The sequence below is a fragment of the Desmodus rotundus genome, chromosome 9 (genome assembly GCF_022682495.2).
Source record: "Desmodus rotundus isolate HL8 chromosome 9, HLdesRot8A.1, whole genome shotgun sequence".
Lineage (NCBI taxonomy): Eukaryota > Metazoa > Chordata > Mammalia > Chiroptera > Phyllostomidae > Desmodus > Desmodus rotundus.
In genome coordinates, this window is record NC_071395.1 from 16,618,249 (window position 1) to 16,633,290 (window position 15,042).

General features: G+C 44.5%; 1 protein-coding gene across 3 annotated transcripts in view; it reads left to right on the forward strand.

Moving 5' to 3' along the window:
- ARHGAP10 (Rho GTPase activating protein 10) overlaps positions 1 to 15,042 on the forward strand; it is a 242,196-nt gene that overhangs the window by 92,735 nt on the left and 134,419 nt on the right. For all 3 annotated transcript variants that reach the window (XR_006656673.2, XM_024568805.3, XM_045202557.3), the window contains 5 exons: positions 2,451 to 2,561; positions 4,346 to 4,450; positions 8,936 to 9,065; positions 10,401 to 10,507; positions 12,307 to 12,401. Coding sequence is in view for 2 of the 3 variants with exons in the window: in XM_024568805.3 (XP_024424573.2) it covers positions 2,451 to 2,561; positions 4,346 to 4,450; positions 8,936 to 9,065; positions 10,401 to 10,507; positions 12,307 to 12,401 (548 nt within the window). In the remaining variant the exon portion in view is untranslated. The remainder of the gene's footprint in view (positions 1 to 2,450; positions 2,562 to 4,345; positions 4,451 to 8,935; positions 9,066 to 10,400; positions 10,508 to 12,306; positions 12,402 to 15,042) is intronic.

The window sequence follows — 15,042 nt, forward strand, 5'->3', positions numbered from 1 at the left end:
TTTGAGTTTTATGCAGCTTCCTCTGTAGTGCCCACCCCCACCGCCCTATCCCTTTCCCAGAGGTGGGGGGTGGGGCCGCAAGTTTCAAGCCTCTGAGCCCTGGGTCTTTCCAGTGCCAGCTAGGGGTCCCACCTCCTCTTCTCATCTGCATCATCTCATGTGTGCTCTAAAGGGGCTGCTCTGTAAGGTAAAAGACACTCCCATCACTCAGAAGATTTCCTGGGTTTTAGGAGCTGTGTGCCAGGAACCTGGGACACAGACCAATGTATTCATTCTTCCACCAGATTTGACGATTGCCTGTCAGACTTGAGTCGGGCTACCAAGAGTGCACCGAGGTGTGCCGTGCATGGATGCCCGTGGCATTGGTGTGAATTGTGGGCCACTGCCCACGTGAGGATTTGATCCTGCGGCACATGGCCACAACTTCTGAACTATTAGAGCATGAGAGGGGTGTGGACAGATGTTCCCTGGTTAGGTTATTGCAGTATTGTAAGCAAGCAGGGAATTTGCTAAAAAACCAAAAAACCAAAACCCAACAACTTGGTAAATCTGACCCTGGTGTAATTTTTTTTTGAAGAACGTTTTACAATAACAGTAACATGAATCTACTCATAGCTCCTTGTCTTTATTTTATTAAATACTCAACAAAATTATTATTTTTGCTGGGACTCGTGCCTATTAACTGCTGGTGGCTGAACTATCAAACTGGTTATTAGAGGCGTAAAAGTATGACTGATGAGTATTAGGTAGAAATTCTCATTTTGGCTTAATAACACTCCTACTTTTAAATTTAAACGTTTTGCTTTAAAAATCAGATACATGCAAGATTTTTTATTATATGCTAAATACTTCTTTCCTCCCCCAAATTAAAAAAAAATTGTTGCGGTAAAATATGCAAAGCATAAAATTCACGACTTTAACTATTTCCAAGTGTACAATTAAGTTTATTCACATTAAAGTATTCACCACCATCCACCTCTAGAACTTTTTTGATCTTCCCAAACCGAAATTTTGTACTCACTCAGTAATAACTCCCATTTTCTCCATCCCCGACCCAAGCCCCTGGCAAGCACCATTCTGTTTTCTCTCTCTCTCATTTTGACTATTTTAGGTATTCATAACGTGGATTTTATATGGTATTTGTCCTTTCATAACTTGATTGTGTCACTTCTTACAATGTCCTCAAGGCTCATCCAGGTGGTATGTAGCCAGTGTCAGAATTTTCCTCCTTTATAAGGCCGAAAAGTGTGCCGTTGTATATAAACCCCACGTTTCGCTGATCTGTCCACCTGGGGGTGGGTACTTGGATTGCTCTCGCACTTTGGCTGCTTGCCTGCATGATGCTGCCATGAACGTGGATGAACAAACATCCGTTGAGACTCTGCTTCAGTTCCTTTGGGGGTGTGTGTCATATCCCTACAAGTGGAATTGCTGGATCGTATGGTAGTTCTATTTTAAATTCTTTTGGAGACGGGCCCTACTGTTTTCGTAGTGGTGGCATCATTTCGCATTCCCACCAACAGCACGCAAGGGTTGCAATTTCTCCACACCCTCCCCAACACTAACTTCCTGTGTTTTCAATAGCAGCCGTCCTCAAGGGGGCCAGGTGGTATCGGGTGGTTTTGGTTTGTATTTCCCTAATGATTAGTGTATGTTGAGCATCTTCTCATATACTTATTGCCATTTGTGTATCTTCTTTGCAGAGATGTGCAGATAAGTAAAAGTAAAATCAGCCCAATTGGGAAACATGTCACAGGATGGGACTGGAATTCTCTCTCTGTGGAACTGTGCTCCTGTCCCCGTTTCTTTCCAGTTAGACACGATAAGCCAGAACCTTATTTTAGTGTCCCGAGGATCCGCTGCCTGTGCCCCCCTGGGCCATGAGCCATGGTGAGGGCCCGGGAGTGTGACTTCCTGCCCGCGGGCTTCAAGCCCTGACCTGCCTCTGAAAGCCGAGCCCTTGGGACGGGGCCATTCCTGCCTCTGCCTCACCTGCTGCCTTCCCTCACCAGTGCCGGGGCCACGGGTGTTCCCTGACCTCTCTCCCTGGCTGACTTCGGACTTAGAGGGTTTGTTCATGGAAACAGCGTTGAGGGGACTCTGATTCCATGCAGGTGCTTCGCCCTTGGGTGTCAGTTGTTTGGGTGAGTTTTTCATAAAGAGCCTTCCTGGAGGGGCAGCACGCTGCTTCCACCGAGAGCCAGAGAGTAAGTGTTTCAGACCTTTGCAGACCCTGAGGTCCCTGTGGCAACCTGCTCAGTTCGGCTGTTGTAGCCGCAAAGCAGCCGGTGCCTAAACGAACAGTCCTGACTGAGTCCCGTTCCAGCTTGGTCCAGACACAGCAGGCAGCGGGCACAGTCTGCCTGTGGGTCTGAACGTTGCCAGCCTCTGGTCCGGTGTGTCGCTCCGCGCCGCCTCTCGTTTGACCAGCCTCCTTTTTTCCAATGTAGGCAGACACGCAAGTGGAGCAAACCCGGCAGCACTTCTATGAACTGTCTCTGGAGTATGTGTGTAAGCTGCAGGAAATCCAAGAGAGGAAGAAGTTTGAATTCGTGGAACCTGTAAGTATCGCAGCTGGTGGCTCTGCTTCTAGAATTTTGTGGCAGGATCCAGATGCTTTTCATTCTGGGTTTCACGTGCGGTTTCTAGAGGCCGCAGTGCACACATATGAGACGCCATGTCACACAGGTAGAGGGTAGACCCAGGTGCCCTGAAGCTGAGGAATCGCCGCACCCCCGTGGCCCTCAGCCCTGATTGCACTGCAACAGGTGATGGATGTTACGGCTTTGGCTGCGTGGTCTCAAGGTGTATGCAGCCAGGTGCAGCTTCACCTGGAGCTAAAATCCCTGCGAAGGAGATGATACTGGAATGTGGGGAGAGGGATGGGGTGGGTGCGGTAGTCTTCACTCCACCCAAGTTTCTTTCTGAAGCAAGCACACCAGGCCAAACTTGGGCACTTTCAACAATTACTGGCAACAAATTATTTCTAATACAAGTCACCATGCTAATGGCCACCTAAGTCAAGGACCAGTGTGTGGAACATTTGAAACTATTTTGAGTTACTCTGATATTCCCTGATGCTTATTTTAGCAACATGTGACTTTTGTTTGTGCTTATATAGATGTATTCTAACAGCTTCAGTTCTTTATATATTGTTTATGCACATACACAAATATATTTAGCTCCTGAATCAAAATGTAAAGTGTTTCATACTGTGGTTTTTAGCCAAAAAAAGAAAAAATTGAGAAACACCGGGATTTGATTTTCAATACTAATCTTAATTTCAACATAAATGTTTTTGTCTTTTTTTTTTTTTAAAAACAGCTTTATTGTATAAGATTGCTTTATTGTATAAGGTATAAAATTGACATGTCTTTCAGTCTACCCATCGTATATATAATTTTGAAAAACAAAAAAAATCAAATAATCAATTAAAAACTGGCATTCATGGAAGCTATCGTGCAGTTGGAATAATAAAATTAACCTAAATTAGAGAAAAATTTGTATGTCTTAAAGCTTTCTTTTGTATGTGAAACAGCAGTGGACAGTTATCGGGCATTTACAGCGCTCACTCATTGTTTAAGTCGTTGTTCTAAGACCGTGTTCATGCATTTCTTCTACAGAATAACTCGATAAGGAGATATTTTTATTATCTCACTCACACAAGTGAATTGCAGTAGGAAAGGTTCAGTGATTGCCCAAGGTCTCATGATGGTGCTGAAGCTGGGAATCGAGCCCTCGACCGCTTGAAAATGAACTTCAGGATTTTCTTAACTCTCACCCCAAATCACTTTTCCTCACACGTGGGGCGGGACCTGACCCTCGCCTTGCAGTGAACCGCGAGGGGCAGGCGGACAGGCGGTGGTAGGACACTCGGGGCTTAGTTTTCACCCTGCTTCTGCCCCTCGCCGCCCCAGGCTCTGAAAGTCCTTGTGACAAAACAGGTTGCAGGACACTGGCTGCCCCTTAGCTCTTTGATTCTGTGATTTCACTTTCTTCGTGGATTCTGTCGACCTAGAGTGATCAAGTTTCAAGTACAAATGTCTGTAGCGATTCTCTTGACTAGAGATACAAGTGCATGATGTAGAATTTTATTTCTCCTCCTCATGATACCATGAAAGCTGTCTAATGGCTCTGACATTTAAAGGAAAATCACAAATCCTTTTTTTTTTAAAGGCAAATTAATAAATAACATGCAATTAGGTTTAATTAAATTCTAGATCTTTTTAATTATGCTACTTCAGTAGAATCACAGTGAGATAAGGGGAATGCGTGGCTGTTTTCATTCTGTTTCTCTTCTCCCTGGGTTTTCGGTGCTAACGTTACTCTTTCTTCTTTGTCTTAGATGCTGTCATTTTTTCAGGGAATGTTTACTTTCTATCATCAAGGCCATGAACTTGCCAAAGACTTCAATCACTACAAAATGGAACTACAGATCAACATTCAGAATGTAAGGGAATGAAAGCTTTCTGGTATTCGAAGATGTTTGAGATGTGTATTTTTGATCTATTATATGAACAGTCTTAAAATTAAGACCAGGTACTGGAAACTGAGGCTACATCGCCACCTTCTGGTCTGTTTGCGTAACAAATGGCTCTCCAATTGGGTGAAGCTCAGGGAATTCTGCCACCTGGTGGCTCTTTTAACATTTTCATGTAATTTATTTTCCTCTTATTTTTGGAAAAGTCGCTCCCTGTGCTTTTATAGACAAGATTCACATACTTTAGTTTTACTTTTCCAGTTTTATTGGGACGTCATTGACAGACAACACCATGTATCCTTGTAATGACTTACGTGTGTGGCCAAATGATCACCACGCCAAGTTCAGTTAATATCGGTCACCTTCTGATGAGAACTTTCAGGTTCTGCTCTGCTTTCAACTTTTAAATATGTCACAGGGCAGTGTTAACTTTGGTCATCCTGCAGTCTGCGAGGTAGTTCTAAGGATAAGCGTTGTTGGCGCATGCTGGGGCCTCTGGGGAGGAGGCAGACAGGTGCGTTCACCTGGGAGGTGAAGCAGCTCAGTCATACCGATCTGAGTGTCTCTCTCGTACCTGTGCGTCTCGCTTGACTTTCATTCCCAGGCAGACTTAAGGCGTGAGGAGGGATTTCTTTCCCCCCCCTTTAAGCCTATCTACTCATCTATTGGGCTCACAGTTGCTGTTTGCTTCGGTATTTTCCTGGGAAAATGCATGCTTGCAGTAGGTCTCGATGAAGAGGCTTAGAGGGGCTGTGTTAACCAGTACAGTGTACGTTTAGGTCAGAAGGTGGGTAGATGTTCTCTCGTCACTTTAGTTGATTTTGAAAGTGTCCCTGTGGCCTTGGTAGCAGCACGGCGAGTGAGTTGGGGACACACCCTGGCGTGCCACCTGAGACACACAAGCAGAAGGGCGGGAAGGAGTCTTGAGGCTGTGTGCCTCTCGACTTTCAATTCCTTAACATCTCAGAAATTGAGGGTAAGTTTTTTAGGGGTGTGTAGATTTTGTTTCTACTTTTTTTTTTTTTGGATAGTTCCCTACATTTGGGAATGTAGATGTTAAGACCTCTTGTTTCTTGTACCTTATGAGTCAACTGGTGAGTGTATATTGTTTAAATATTCAGCTGGATTGAATGACTAAACAAGCAAATCTCCTTTCCCCATTATTCTTTCATGTAAAAGAACTTTTAAAAATATCCATTTGCCCTAACTTACAAAGTTGTCTCTGTGGGCAGCAGGACATTTAGTGTAACGATACTGTAGTTTTTCAGGACACTTCTGCAGGCAGCCCACACAGCGTTGTGAAAACAGCCTTACACAGTCTGGGGGTCCCCAACCCCTGGGCCAGGGACCGGTGCTGGTCCAGGCCTGTCAGGAACTGGGCCGCCCAGCAGGAGATGAGCTTGAATGTAATATGCTTGAATTGTCCCCAAACCAGGCCCCTCGGCCCCTGTCCATGGAAAAAAATTGTCTTCTGTGAAACCGGTCCCTGGTGCCAGGGAGGCTGGAGACTGCTGATTAGCTTATAAGATTAGGTTATAATCCTGATTCCCCCCCCCCACCCCTCTTTTACTAACTGGCTGTATAACTTGGGGAAATTCACTTTTTCTGTCTGGACCTCATCTGTCAAGTGTGGGGCTGGTCTGGATGAGACCCCGCAGACAGGACTGGATCTGGATTTGTGGGGCTGGTGTAAAATGGGAAGGCAGGGCCCCTTGTTCCAAAAGGAAGCCTTTCAGGACACTGATGGCAGAGCATCACCCCAACAGCAGGGTCTTCCTTCCGCACAGGGCTCTGTGCGGTGCTCAGGCTCTACACCCCTGAAGCCAGCTTTGCCCCAAGGGCTGGGGGGAGGTGTGGGGCAAATCATTGTCTGCTGGGGGCTCCAGCGAGACCCTCCCTGCAACGCCTGCTTATGCCTGGAAGTTGCGTTGTAACACACCTGTGCGGACCGGAGATGTAGTTACCGTGCAGACACCAACACCATTTCTCAGAGAGTCAGGATTTCAGCGTGAACCTGCAGTCTCAGTCATGAAGTATCAGAGACAAGCGATCCTTTACAACGGTTCTCTAAGTTCCCTGGTGAACATCCTTAATGTATTAAGAACTTAGCATACACATTTGGTAACAACTTTCATTTCCTGTGGGGAAATGGCCAAAGAACAATTTACTGGGGAAAAAATACCTTTCTTTGTATCATTTGGAACTTGAGGATTGTCTTGAGCAAGTTGCCTGAAATCCCCTTCCTCCCTCCCTCTCCCTCCCACCCCCGCCCCCATTCCCATTGTGTCCAGGTGTTTCCGAGGCTGCTCCTGCAGCCTTTCCTAGCAGAGGCTCTTCAGTTCATCTCGCCTTCAGCTTTGAGGACCCTGATCTAGGGGTCTTCTTGGCCTTTCCTCTTTGCTTTCAGCTAAGTCTTTCCCCTTCTGGAACACCAGCACCTTTGGAACAGGCCACTCGCTTTGTCTCTCGCTGGCTCGACCTCAGAGTTGCTCTGACCCACGCCCACGCCGCCCTTCCTCCCAGTCCCTGATGATGTCAGCTTTTGGCACTTTAGAGGGAAAATTATGTGTTGCTGAAAAAAAATCCCAGTTGTATGTTATTTGTACTATGTATATTTATGTATTTAAGGAAATATATGCACATGTTAGAATCAAATGTTAGAGTTAGGTAGTGGTGTAATAGAACATTATAGGTAATTTGGGCCAACTTTTTAGTATTTTACAATACTAAAATAGAGCAAAACTATTTTATAATCAGAAAAAAAAGTGAAAGTTATTTAAAAGGTAAAATGACCTTTTTTCCCCAATCTTGTTTCACCTTTTTGATTATAAAAATGGTTAGATTTCTTTTTTTGAGACAGATTGATCTTTATCCATTTTCCACAATCTAGAATAATAAATGGAAAGCAAAAAAAGGAGCAAGATGGCTTTTAGAACAGAGATTATGTAGAAGATTGTAAATTGCCTCAAAGTTGAAGCATATTTACAAAAATTAACTTTATGCTTCTGTGATCTCCATCCCCAGAGGAATGTGGGAAAGGAGACTAGAATAGAATTTTTGGAAGAAAATACAACTTGAGAAGTTTTAGGATTCATAAAGAATCCCTAGAAGATAGGCAGAATGGTTAAAAAGAATTTAAGAATATGCTAAAATGTCTTTGTTGCAGTGCTGTGAGAATAGAACCCCCAAACAACAAACGAGGCTCTTAAAAAAGAGATTGGGAGCAATTGTGTGGAATATCAACATGTTGATTTCTGAGGGGTGGCTTATGGTTACTTTTTATCTTGTACATTTTCTTTCCTCTCTGCATTTTACCATATTGTGGAATTGGGCCCAGTACTCGGTTTCTAAGTCCTGCCCTCCCCTGAAAGGAAGACAGGCTCCTGTGGGGAACCGGCTGATTTTCGGTCAGGACCAGAAAACCTGTGGGAGGCGGACCTGGGGCTCCGTTTTGGATCAGGAAGTAAGGGGCGGCTCAGAGAGGGAGGGGGCCCCATGGATTGGATCCAGCAGTTGGAACACTGACATAGTGATGAGAGTGTTGGGTAAATAGGAATGTGTGTGATTGTGTGTGCACACTCATGTCTACACGTGTGTGGTGGGCACGCACACACACAGATGGAAGGAAGTGAGGGCCGGGAGGAATCGCAGCGAGGTGGTGAGGAAGGCGAGTAAAAACGGGGTATGGTCAGGATTGAGATGGGACAAGAAACCCTGGAGACAGGAGCGTTGGGAAGGCAAGAGCCACCAGCCACCAGCCTGTGAGCTCCGCCCTCTTTGCAGCCTTGTAAATTCTTACTGTACGAAAACAGATGTTTAAAAAACCTGTCAGCCTGTGTTTAAGTCTGTGCAGGTAGGTTTTCCCTTTTACAGTCTGCATCCGTCAAACTCTTCCCCCTCCGCTAAAAAATAGGTACCGTTCTTCCGTTTTTCTGCTCGTGGGGCCCTTGGTGACCCCTTCCACTGTACAGAGGGGAGAGAAGTTTCAGTGGTAATTTTTCTTCGCTGCAGCTCTTCCGGTTTCACATCAGCAGTTTTTCTGTGTTAACACAGTTATTTCTGAGTGTGGGCAAACGATTGGCCTCGGCCGCTCTGTCCCTTCGCCCCCGTGGACGTTGTCAGTGTAGCTATTTGACAGAGATGTCGGCCAGTCCTGTCTCCAGGTTTCAGAAATGAGATTTGTGTCCTCAGCCATCAAAGACATTATTTGATGTCTTTGGTGTTAGCAAGCTTCTAAAGTAATTAATATGTAGTTAGGTGGACTCCTCTTTTAGCTATTTTACCACTTTTTATCCTTTTCTCAACAAACAGGCAACTGGAAAAGCTTGGTCTGTTTTGAGAAACTTATAGGAAAATGCTACAAATTTAATTATACTTATCCAGAGACTTAAAACTATCCGTGAAAAAACTCACATGAGAACTTAAAACTCATAACATGTTTTTCCTCCATTTCAGACACGGAACCGTTTTGAAGGCACAAGGTCGGAAGTGGAAGAGCTTATGAACAAAATCAGGCAGAACCCCAAGGACCACAAGCGGGCCAGTCAGTTCACAGCGGAGGGTTACCTGTATGTGCAGGAGAAAAGTAAGGGCCGCCCACGGCGATGAATGGCTCATTTCACCTTGTTTTAAAACTTCTCATTGTAATTGTGCCGGTATTTTTGATGTAACTCCTATCACTTTCTTTGCCCCCCACCCCCACCCCCATCCTAGAAGGTGCTCTAGGGAGGGGACTGTAAAGCCCCCCTACTTCTGCACCCCTGTCTGCTAAAACTTGCTCGTAAGGGAGCCAGAATTTGGCTTCAGGCTGAAAGTGAGGTGGGGCTTTCTCTTTTCCTCCTTTCGCCTAACCTCATCCTTGTCCTCACCTACACACATATACACAACATACACATTCCTCGACCTACACACATACACACAACACACACATTCATATGTAGTTGTTCTTGGCCCTGCCAGGTAGTTCAGTTGGTTTACAGCATCGCCCCTGTACATTGAGGTTGTGGGTTCAATCCCCGGTCAGGGCACATACAAGAAGCAACCAAGGAGTGTGTAAGTGGAACAACATGGATGTTTCTCTCCCTAAAAAATATAAATAAAGAAAAACCTAAAGACACATTAAAAGTGTCTTTAGTTGGTGAAAGAAAAAATAACATCAACCTACGTTGGGCCGAACTTTTGTTTTGTTATGATTGGACCTTTACTGGCACTTGAAATTCTAGCTGCCAGCTCCTTCCACACCTCCCCCACCCCCCGCCCTGCCCCTGACAAAGACCCTTCTCTTTTCAGAGCTCTGGTGGTTGGTTGCAGCGCTGACTTAGCAAAGAGTTCAGCTTTGGCTCTGAGAATGTTCTGCATGTGCGAGCAGCTCACCCCTGTGTTCTTCACACCTCATTTTAAAGCTTAAAGCTTGGATTACCATCATCAGTGAAGGCAGCTGCTTATGCAGGAGGAGCTGCAGTGGGTCTGAAACAACCGGATACATTTCCACACTGGGTGCCTTCTCTGAGCACTGAGATTCCGTAGTTCTGTCATTTTGAAAGGCCAGAATTGAATCCACAACGATCACGTATACTAAATAGAATTCTTGAAACCCTCCCCAAGTCTTAACACCGCGAAACAAACACAGCTCGCAATGAGGAGATGTTCAGCTGTGAGGTGACTGTCCAGCACACTGTTTGAAGAGTGCGTCTTTGACTCATCTCTGCATTGCTGCACGAGTAGGACCTTTTCTCAAACGTGCTCTCCGAGCCTTAATCCCCCTAGATGTTCCCTTGTATTCCAATGAGCGGTTTTGGCTGATTCGTGTCCTTGAGCTGCCTTGCTTGCTGCCTACTGGGTTTTTCCTCCATAGTCAGGTGGAACTCTGCGCATTTGCTTAGATGTGAGGAGACACGGGAAGTTCTGTTTGCCGTTGCAGGGCCTGCTCCCTTCGGGTCCAGCTGGGTCAAGCACTACTGCATGTACCGCAAGGCGGCCAAGAAGTTCAACATGATCCCGTTCGAGCACAGGTCTGGAGGGAAACTCGTGAGTATTGGACTTTGCACTTTGTGTTCTGCGAGCGTGTCGCTTTAATGACACATCTATTCACTGGCGATAAATACAGCTTGTTTTTGAGGATTAATTTGTGTGTGTGTGTTTCTAAATCAAAAAGGCCAGAAAACAAGAATTCATGTTTTTTGGCTTGACTGCATGGGTTTCTATGGTCAGATCTTTTTTTTTTTTTTTTTTTTTTTTTTTTTTTTTTTTTTAAAGAGTAGAGTAGATCCTCTACAGCTGTTATTGGAAGATGACTCAGTGGTTTGTCAGTGTTTACACAGAAGGTCTGAGGTGCACGTGTATTCACACCCTGGACACGTGACAGAGTAGATGATCTAGAATGCATTTTACTTAGATTTTCCAAGTTCTCACGTAGTGTGCCCCACTGTGTTTACTCCTCCCATAGCAAAGAAGGGCGACACAACGCGTGACAGCAGGCACCGGCTGCGCTTCAGATGGAAGCTGCAGCTCGGCGCAGTCATCCGTAGTCTGGAGCCAAGGGTCTTCCCGCCGGTTTTGAACATGTTGCTCACACATTTTCAGGAAGGTTAACTCAGGGCTTGCTGGTAGATGGGCGTCCTTTTGCTTATGGGAACATACAACCAACCCAAGTTCCCATCTGTGTACATCTACTTTGTATCTTCCTAAAGAAACTGTTTACCGTGGCTTATCAGACAAAATACATTCTTAGAGTAATAAAGTAGATGTGCAAAATGAGGTGTATGGAGGGGAGGTGGAAGTGAGCCCGCCACTCTTGAAGCCGATGGGGTGAGGAAGGAGCATGCGGCATGAGCCCGAGTTCCTTCGGAGTTAAGTCCCGAGACATGACTGCTTGGTGATGACTGTTTTAGCCACCAAATAATAAAGCGTACATTTTATAATATAAGGATGGTGGTATTTTGAATATTTGTCTATTTCAGTGCTTGCTTAATATTATCTGGAGACGCTCATATGCTAGAAAATGTTGAAGTATTCTGGGAGTGCGCATCCAGACTTCTTACAGTTCCTTAATGAGGACCTCGGTTTCGACGCTGCGTCTGGCTCCTGTCTTCTACCTCTTTTTCAAAAACATATTTTTTGCCGTCACCATTTACTCCCCTGCCCCTGGCAGTCACCACCTGTTGTCCATGTCCATGAGTTCTTTTACTTCTCTCTCTTTTTTTCACTTGAACCCTCCACCCCAACCTCCCCCACCCCTCTTTTTTTTGTTGTTATACTTTTAGAGAGGATGGTTTAGTGAGGTAGAATGGTACCATAAAAAATTAAGAAAAGATAAATTGAGGATGTTCATTTAGGAAAGAAAAACCACATAGATTGAGTGATTCTTGTTTTAGATTATTAGGGCAGCTGACCTTAGATTTACGTGGAATCAATTATTTTATAGGTCAAAAGTGGTCATATATTGTCTATTTCATATGATATAATAGGAGATAAAAACAAATTACTATTCTCTTTAAAACAGTATAATAAGAGTAACAAATATTTTAGCATGTAGAACATGTTTTGTTACTATAGCTTTTAAAATTGGTACCCACGAGGCCTTGTTTAATGTGACTGTCACCAAAGAAGGATCTAGAAAACCCTAAGAAAACGAGAATGACAAAAATGGTTAAGATTCTAAATAGTGTTTAATTAAATTAGTTTGGAAGATAGTACATAGGATAAAGGGACTTAAAATCTTGAAACCCCCCACCGACAATATAGGGTACCTTAGTGTATATGTTTGTATGTTTATACTGTGTATGTTTATACTGTATTTTTTGAGAGTTTCAAATGGCTTTTTGCAGGGGGATGGAGAGGCATTCTTTTTGAAAGATTGTACCAAAAGGCATACTGACTCCATCGACAGAAGGTTTTGTTTTGATGTAGAGGCTGCTGACCGGTAAGTGATAGGGGTTATTAGACTTCCTGAGAGAGTCATTTGAAAAATTAATTTTAAAAAATAGTGGCAAAATGCAACTGAGATTTGCAGAACCTGAAAGAATGTTATCTGGTTACATTTCCAAGCTGTGTATGATTCATTGTGAGCTGTTTAGTCGGGGCCGCTATGTTTGCCTATGGGGCTTAATCTTGGCTGGTGTTCGGAGTCGTTCAAAAGGAGTGTTGTCACTTAATAACTTGGGAGTATTTCGTTGTTGATCCAAGCCGAAAGTGTGGCACTAAAAGCAATAATGGGTGGAAATAAGGAAGAGGGTGACAAAGCTTAAAAGAGGTGCTGGTGACTGTAAATACAAATCAGTGTCATCTGTCTTGGGTGGGAATTTTCAGAGTATATCCTCTCTGTGTGAGGGAGGGTCTCGGGCGTAGTCTAAGGCATAGTGGTTATTAAAAGACTATTGATTTTTTTCTTATTGTATGACTTGCGGTTATTTAAGGACTAAAGAATCTTTGCCAGGGAGGAGGAGGTAAGGAAAAGAGAAAAAAGTTCCCCTGTTAATGTGATCTTGTGTCTGGCATTTTATGTGTATGTCCTCCCGTGCCACCAAAGAAAATTGTGGTACTCAGTTTTGTTTTTCATGGCTGACAGGGTGGTGGTTTTCTGCAAGGCCAGGGGTTAGAAGTAATATTTTGTTTTGTTTTTAGGCAGAGGGAAGGGACAGAGAAAGAGAGGGAGAGAAGCATCCATGTATGGTTGCCTCTCATGCATCCCCAACCGGGGACCTGGCCTGCAACTCAGGCGTGTGTCCTGACAGGGAATCAAACCAGCAACCCTTTGTTTTGCAGGCTGGCGCTCAATCTACTGAGCCACACCAGCCAGGGTGAAACAATGGTCTTTAGATAAGGCTATTTAATATTTGTGTAATCAAAGTTTTAAATAGGAGATTTTTTAAAAGCAAAAGTTCATTTCAGGTCAGGACCTAAGAATACAAAAGTAAGTAGTGCTTCCACTTCCCTTAGATGACAGAACTGAAACCCTGAGGCTGGTGCAGGGAGAGAAAATCTGTGCATTTCTTCCCAATAAATGAACCGAAGACCAGGCAACACATAAAAAGACGTGCCCTTAAGCACGGCGATGCATGTGGCATTACCATGAAAAGGACAGGTAGCTTAGTAAGTATTTTGCCAAAATTGATTAAAAAGTGAAGGAGAATGTCTATGCAAAACAGGTTAGATTTCAACCCAGTTTATACAATTAGAGGGTGCGTATGTGTGGGAACACCCTCAGTGACACATACTGAGTCCTTTCTAAGTTCCAGACAATGTTCTGCATTCCTCTGTGCTTTCTCTCATCGGATCTTCACTGCACCTCTAGCAGGTAGATGTGATCCTTCCCATTTTATGCTGGGGAGCTGGGACACAGAGAATTGAGTGGTCTCCCAAGGTCACGCAGCTAGAAAATGAAAGAGCGCAGCTAGAAAATAGCAGAGATTCGAGCTCCTGCATTCTGCCTCCAGAGCCCAAGCTCTGAACCACTATGCTGCAGGCCTGAGCAGTTACTTTGTAAGTCTGACGTTTCCTGTGTAATTAACGAACGTGAGTCAGCAGTGATGTCTACTGGAAAATGTATTAAGGGAGGTTAATCTGATTTGTTTCAAAAGCAGGCCACTCCTAGTTCTTCACATACTGTTTTAATACAATTTATATTATTTTTGCTTAATCCTGTTTATTCTCTAAGACTTGGTCATGCCAGACGCTCATCGGGTACTTGTGATGAGGGTAACCTCTTTCCAACCCTTGCAAAGGTTGACAGGGGATAATTACACAGTTATTTTTATCTATAAAAGATAATACCTTGGGAGACCTTACAGTGGATATATTCTAGTGGTTCCAACTGGTACCACTAGGGAGCCCTCTTTTCAAAGAAAATTTTGTGCATTTATAAAAGAGGAAAAAGAGTCTCTTTGTTAAGTGATGTGGGGCCTATACCCCCTACTCTGTCAGTTTTCTTCTTTTTGCAGAAGGCTCATTGATTTCTGTTGACACCCAGAGCTGCTTTCTAGGTCCACCTGTGGCAGGAGGACCAAATTCTAGTCCCTGGGGGTTAAAGAGAGGCCTGCCTCTCTGCCTTCAGTTAAAGTGGGTAACTGAAGGTGTACATGGAGTCAGCTGGGGTTGGGACTCATACTTCAGGTGGAGTGAATAGCGCATGGGAAGTCTGGGAGATGAGAGGGTGCGATGCATGTGAGGTTCCGGGGGACACCCAGCCTCACTGGTTCAGAGAGCCTGGGAGGGTGGGGGAGACTGCAGATTGGGGGCACGGGCCTCAACTGGAGGTTTGCGAGCTTCATTCACTATATGGTTTTGAGCAGGTCAGTGAGTGACATAATTCTGTTTTTTAAAACTTACTCTGGCAGAGCAAGATTTGGAGGTGGCAGGAATGGATGAAAGGACTGTGGTTGGTGTGGCGGCACTGGGGAGGGGAGCTAGCAGGTTCGTCTGAGGGAAATTTTGAGACATAAATTGGATGTTGGAGTATAAGGTGAAGGACAGGACGGTTTCTTTCTGTCCTCAGTAACTAGATGGTGCCCTTTCCTAAGAGGGAAAACCAGGGAGGAATAAGGATGGAGGAAGATGATGACTTC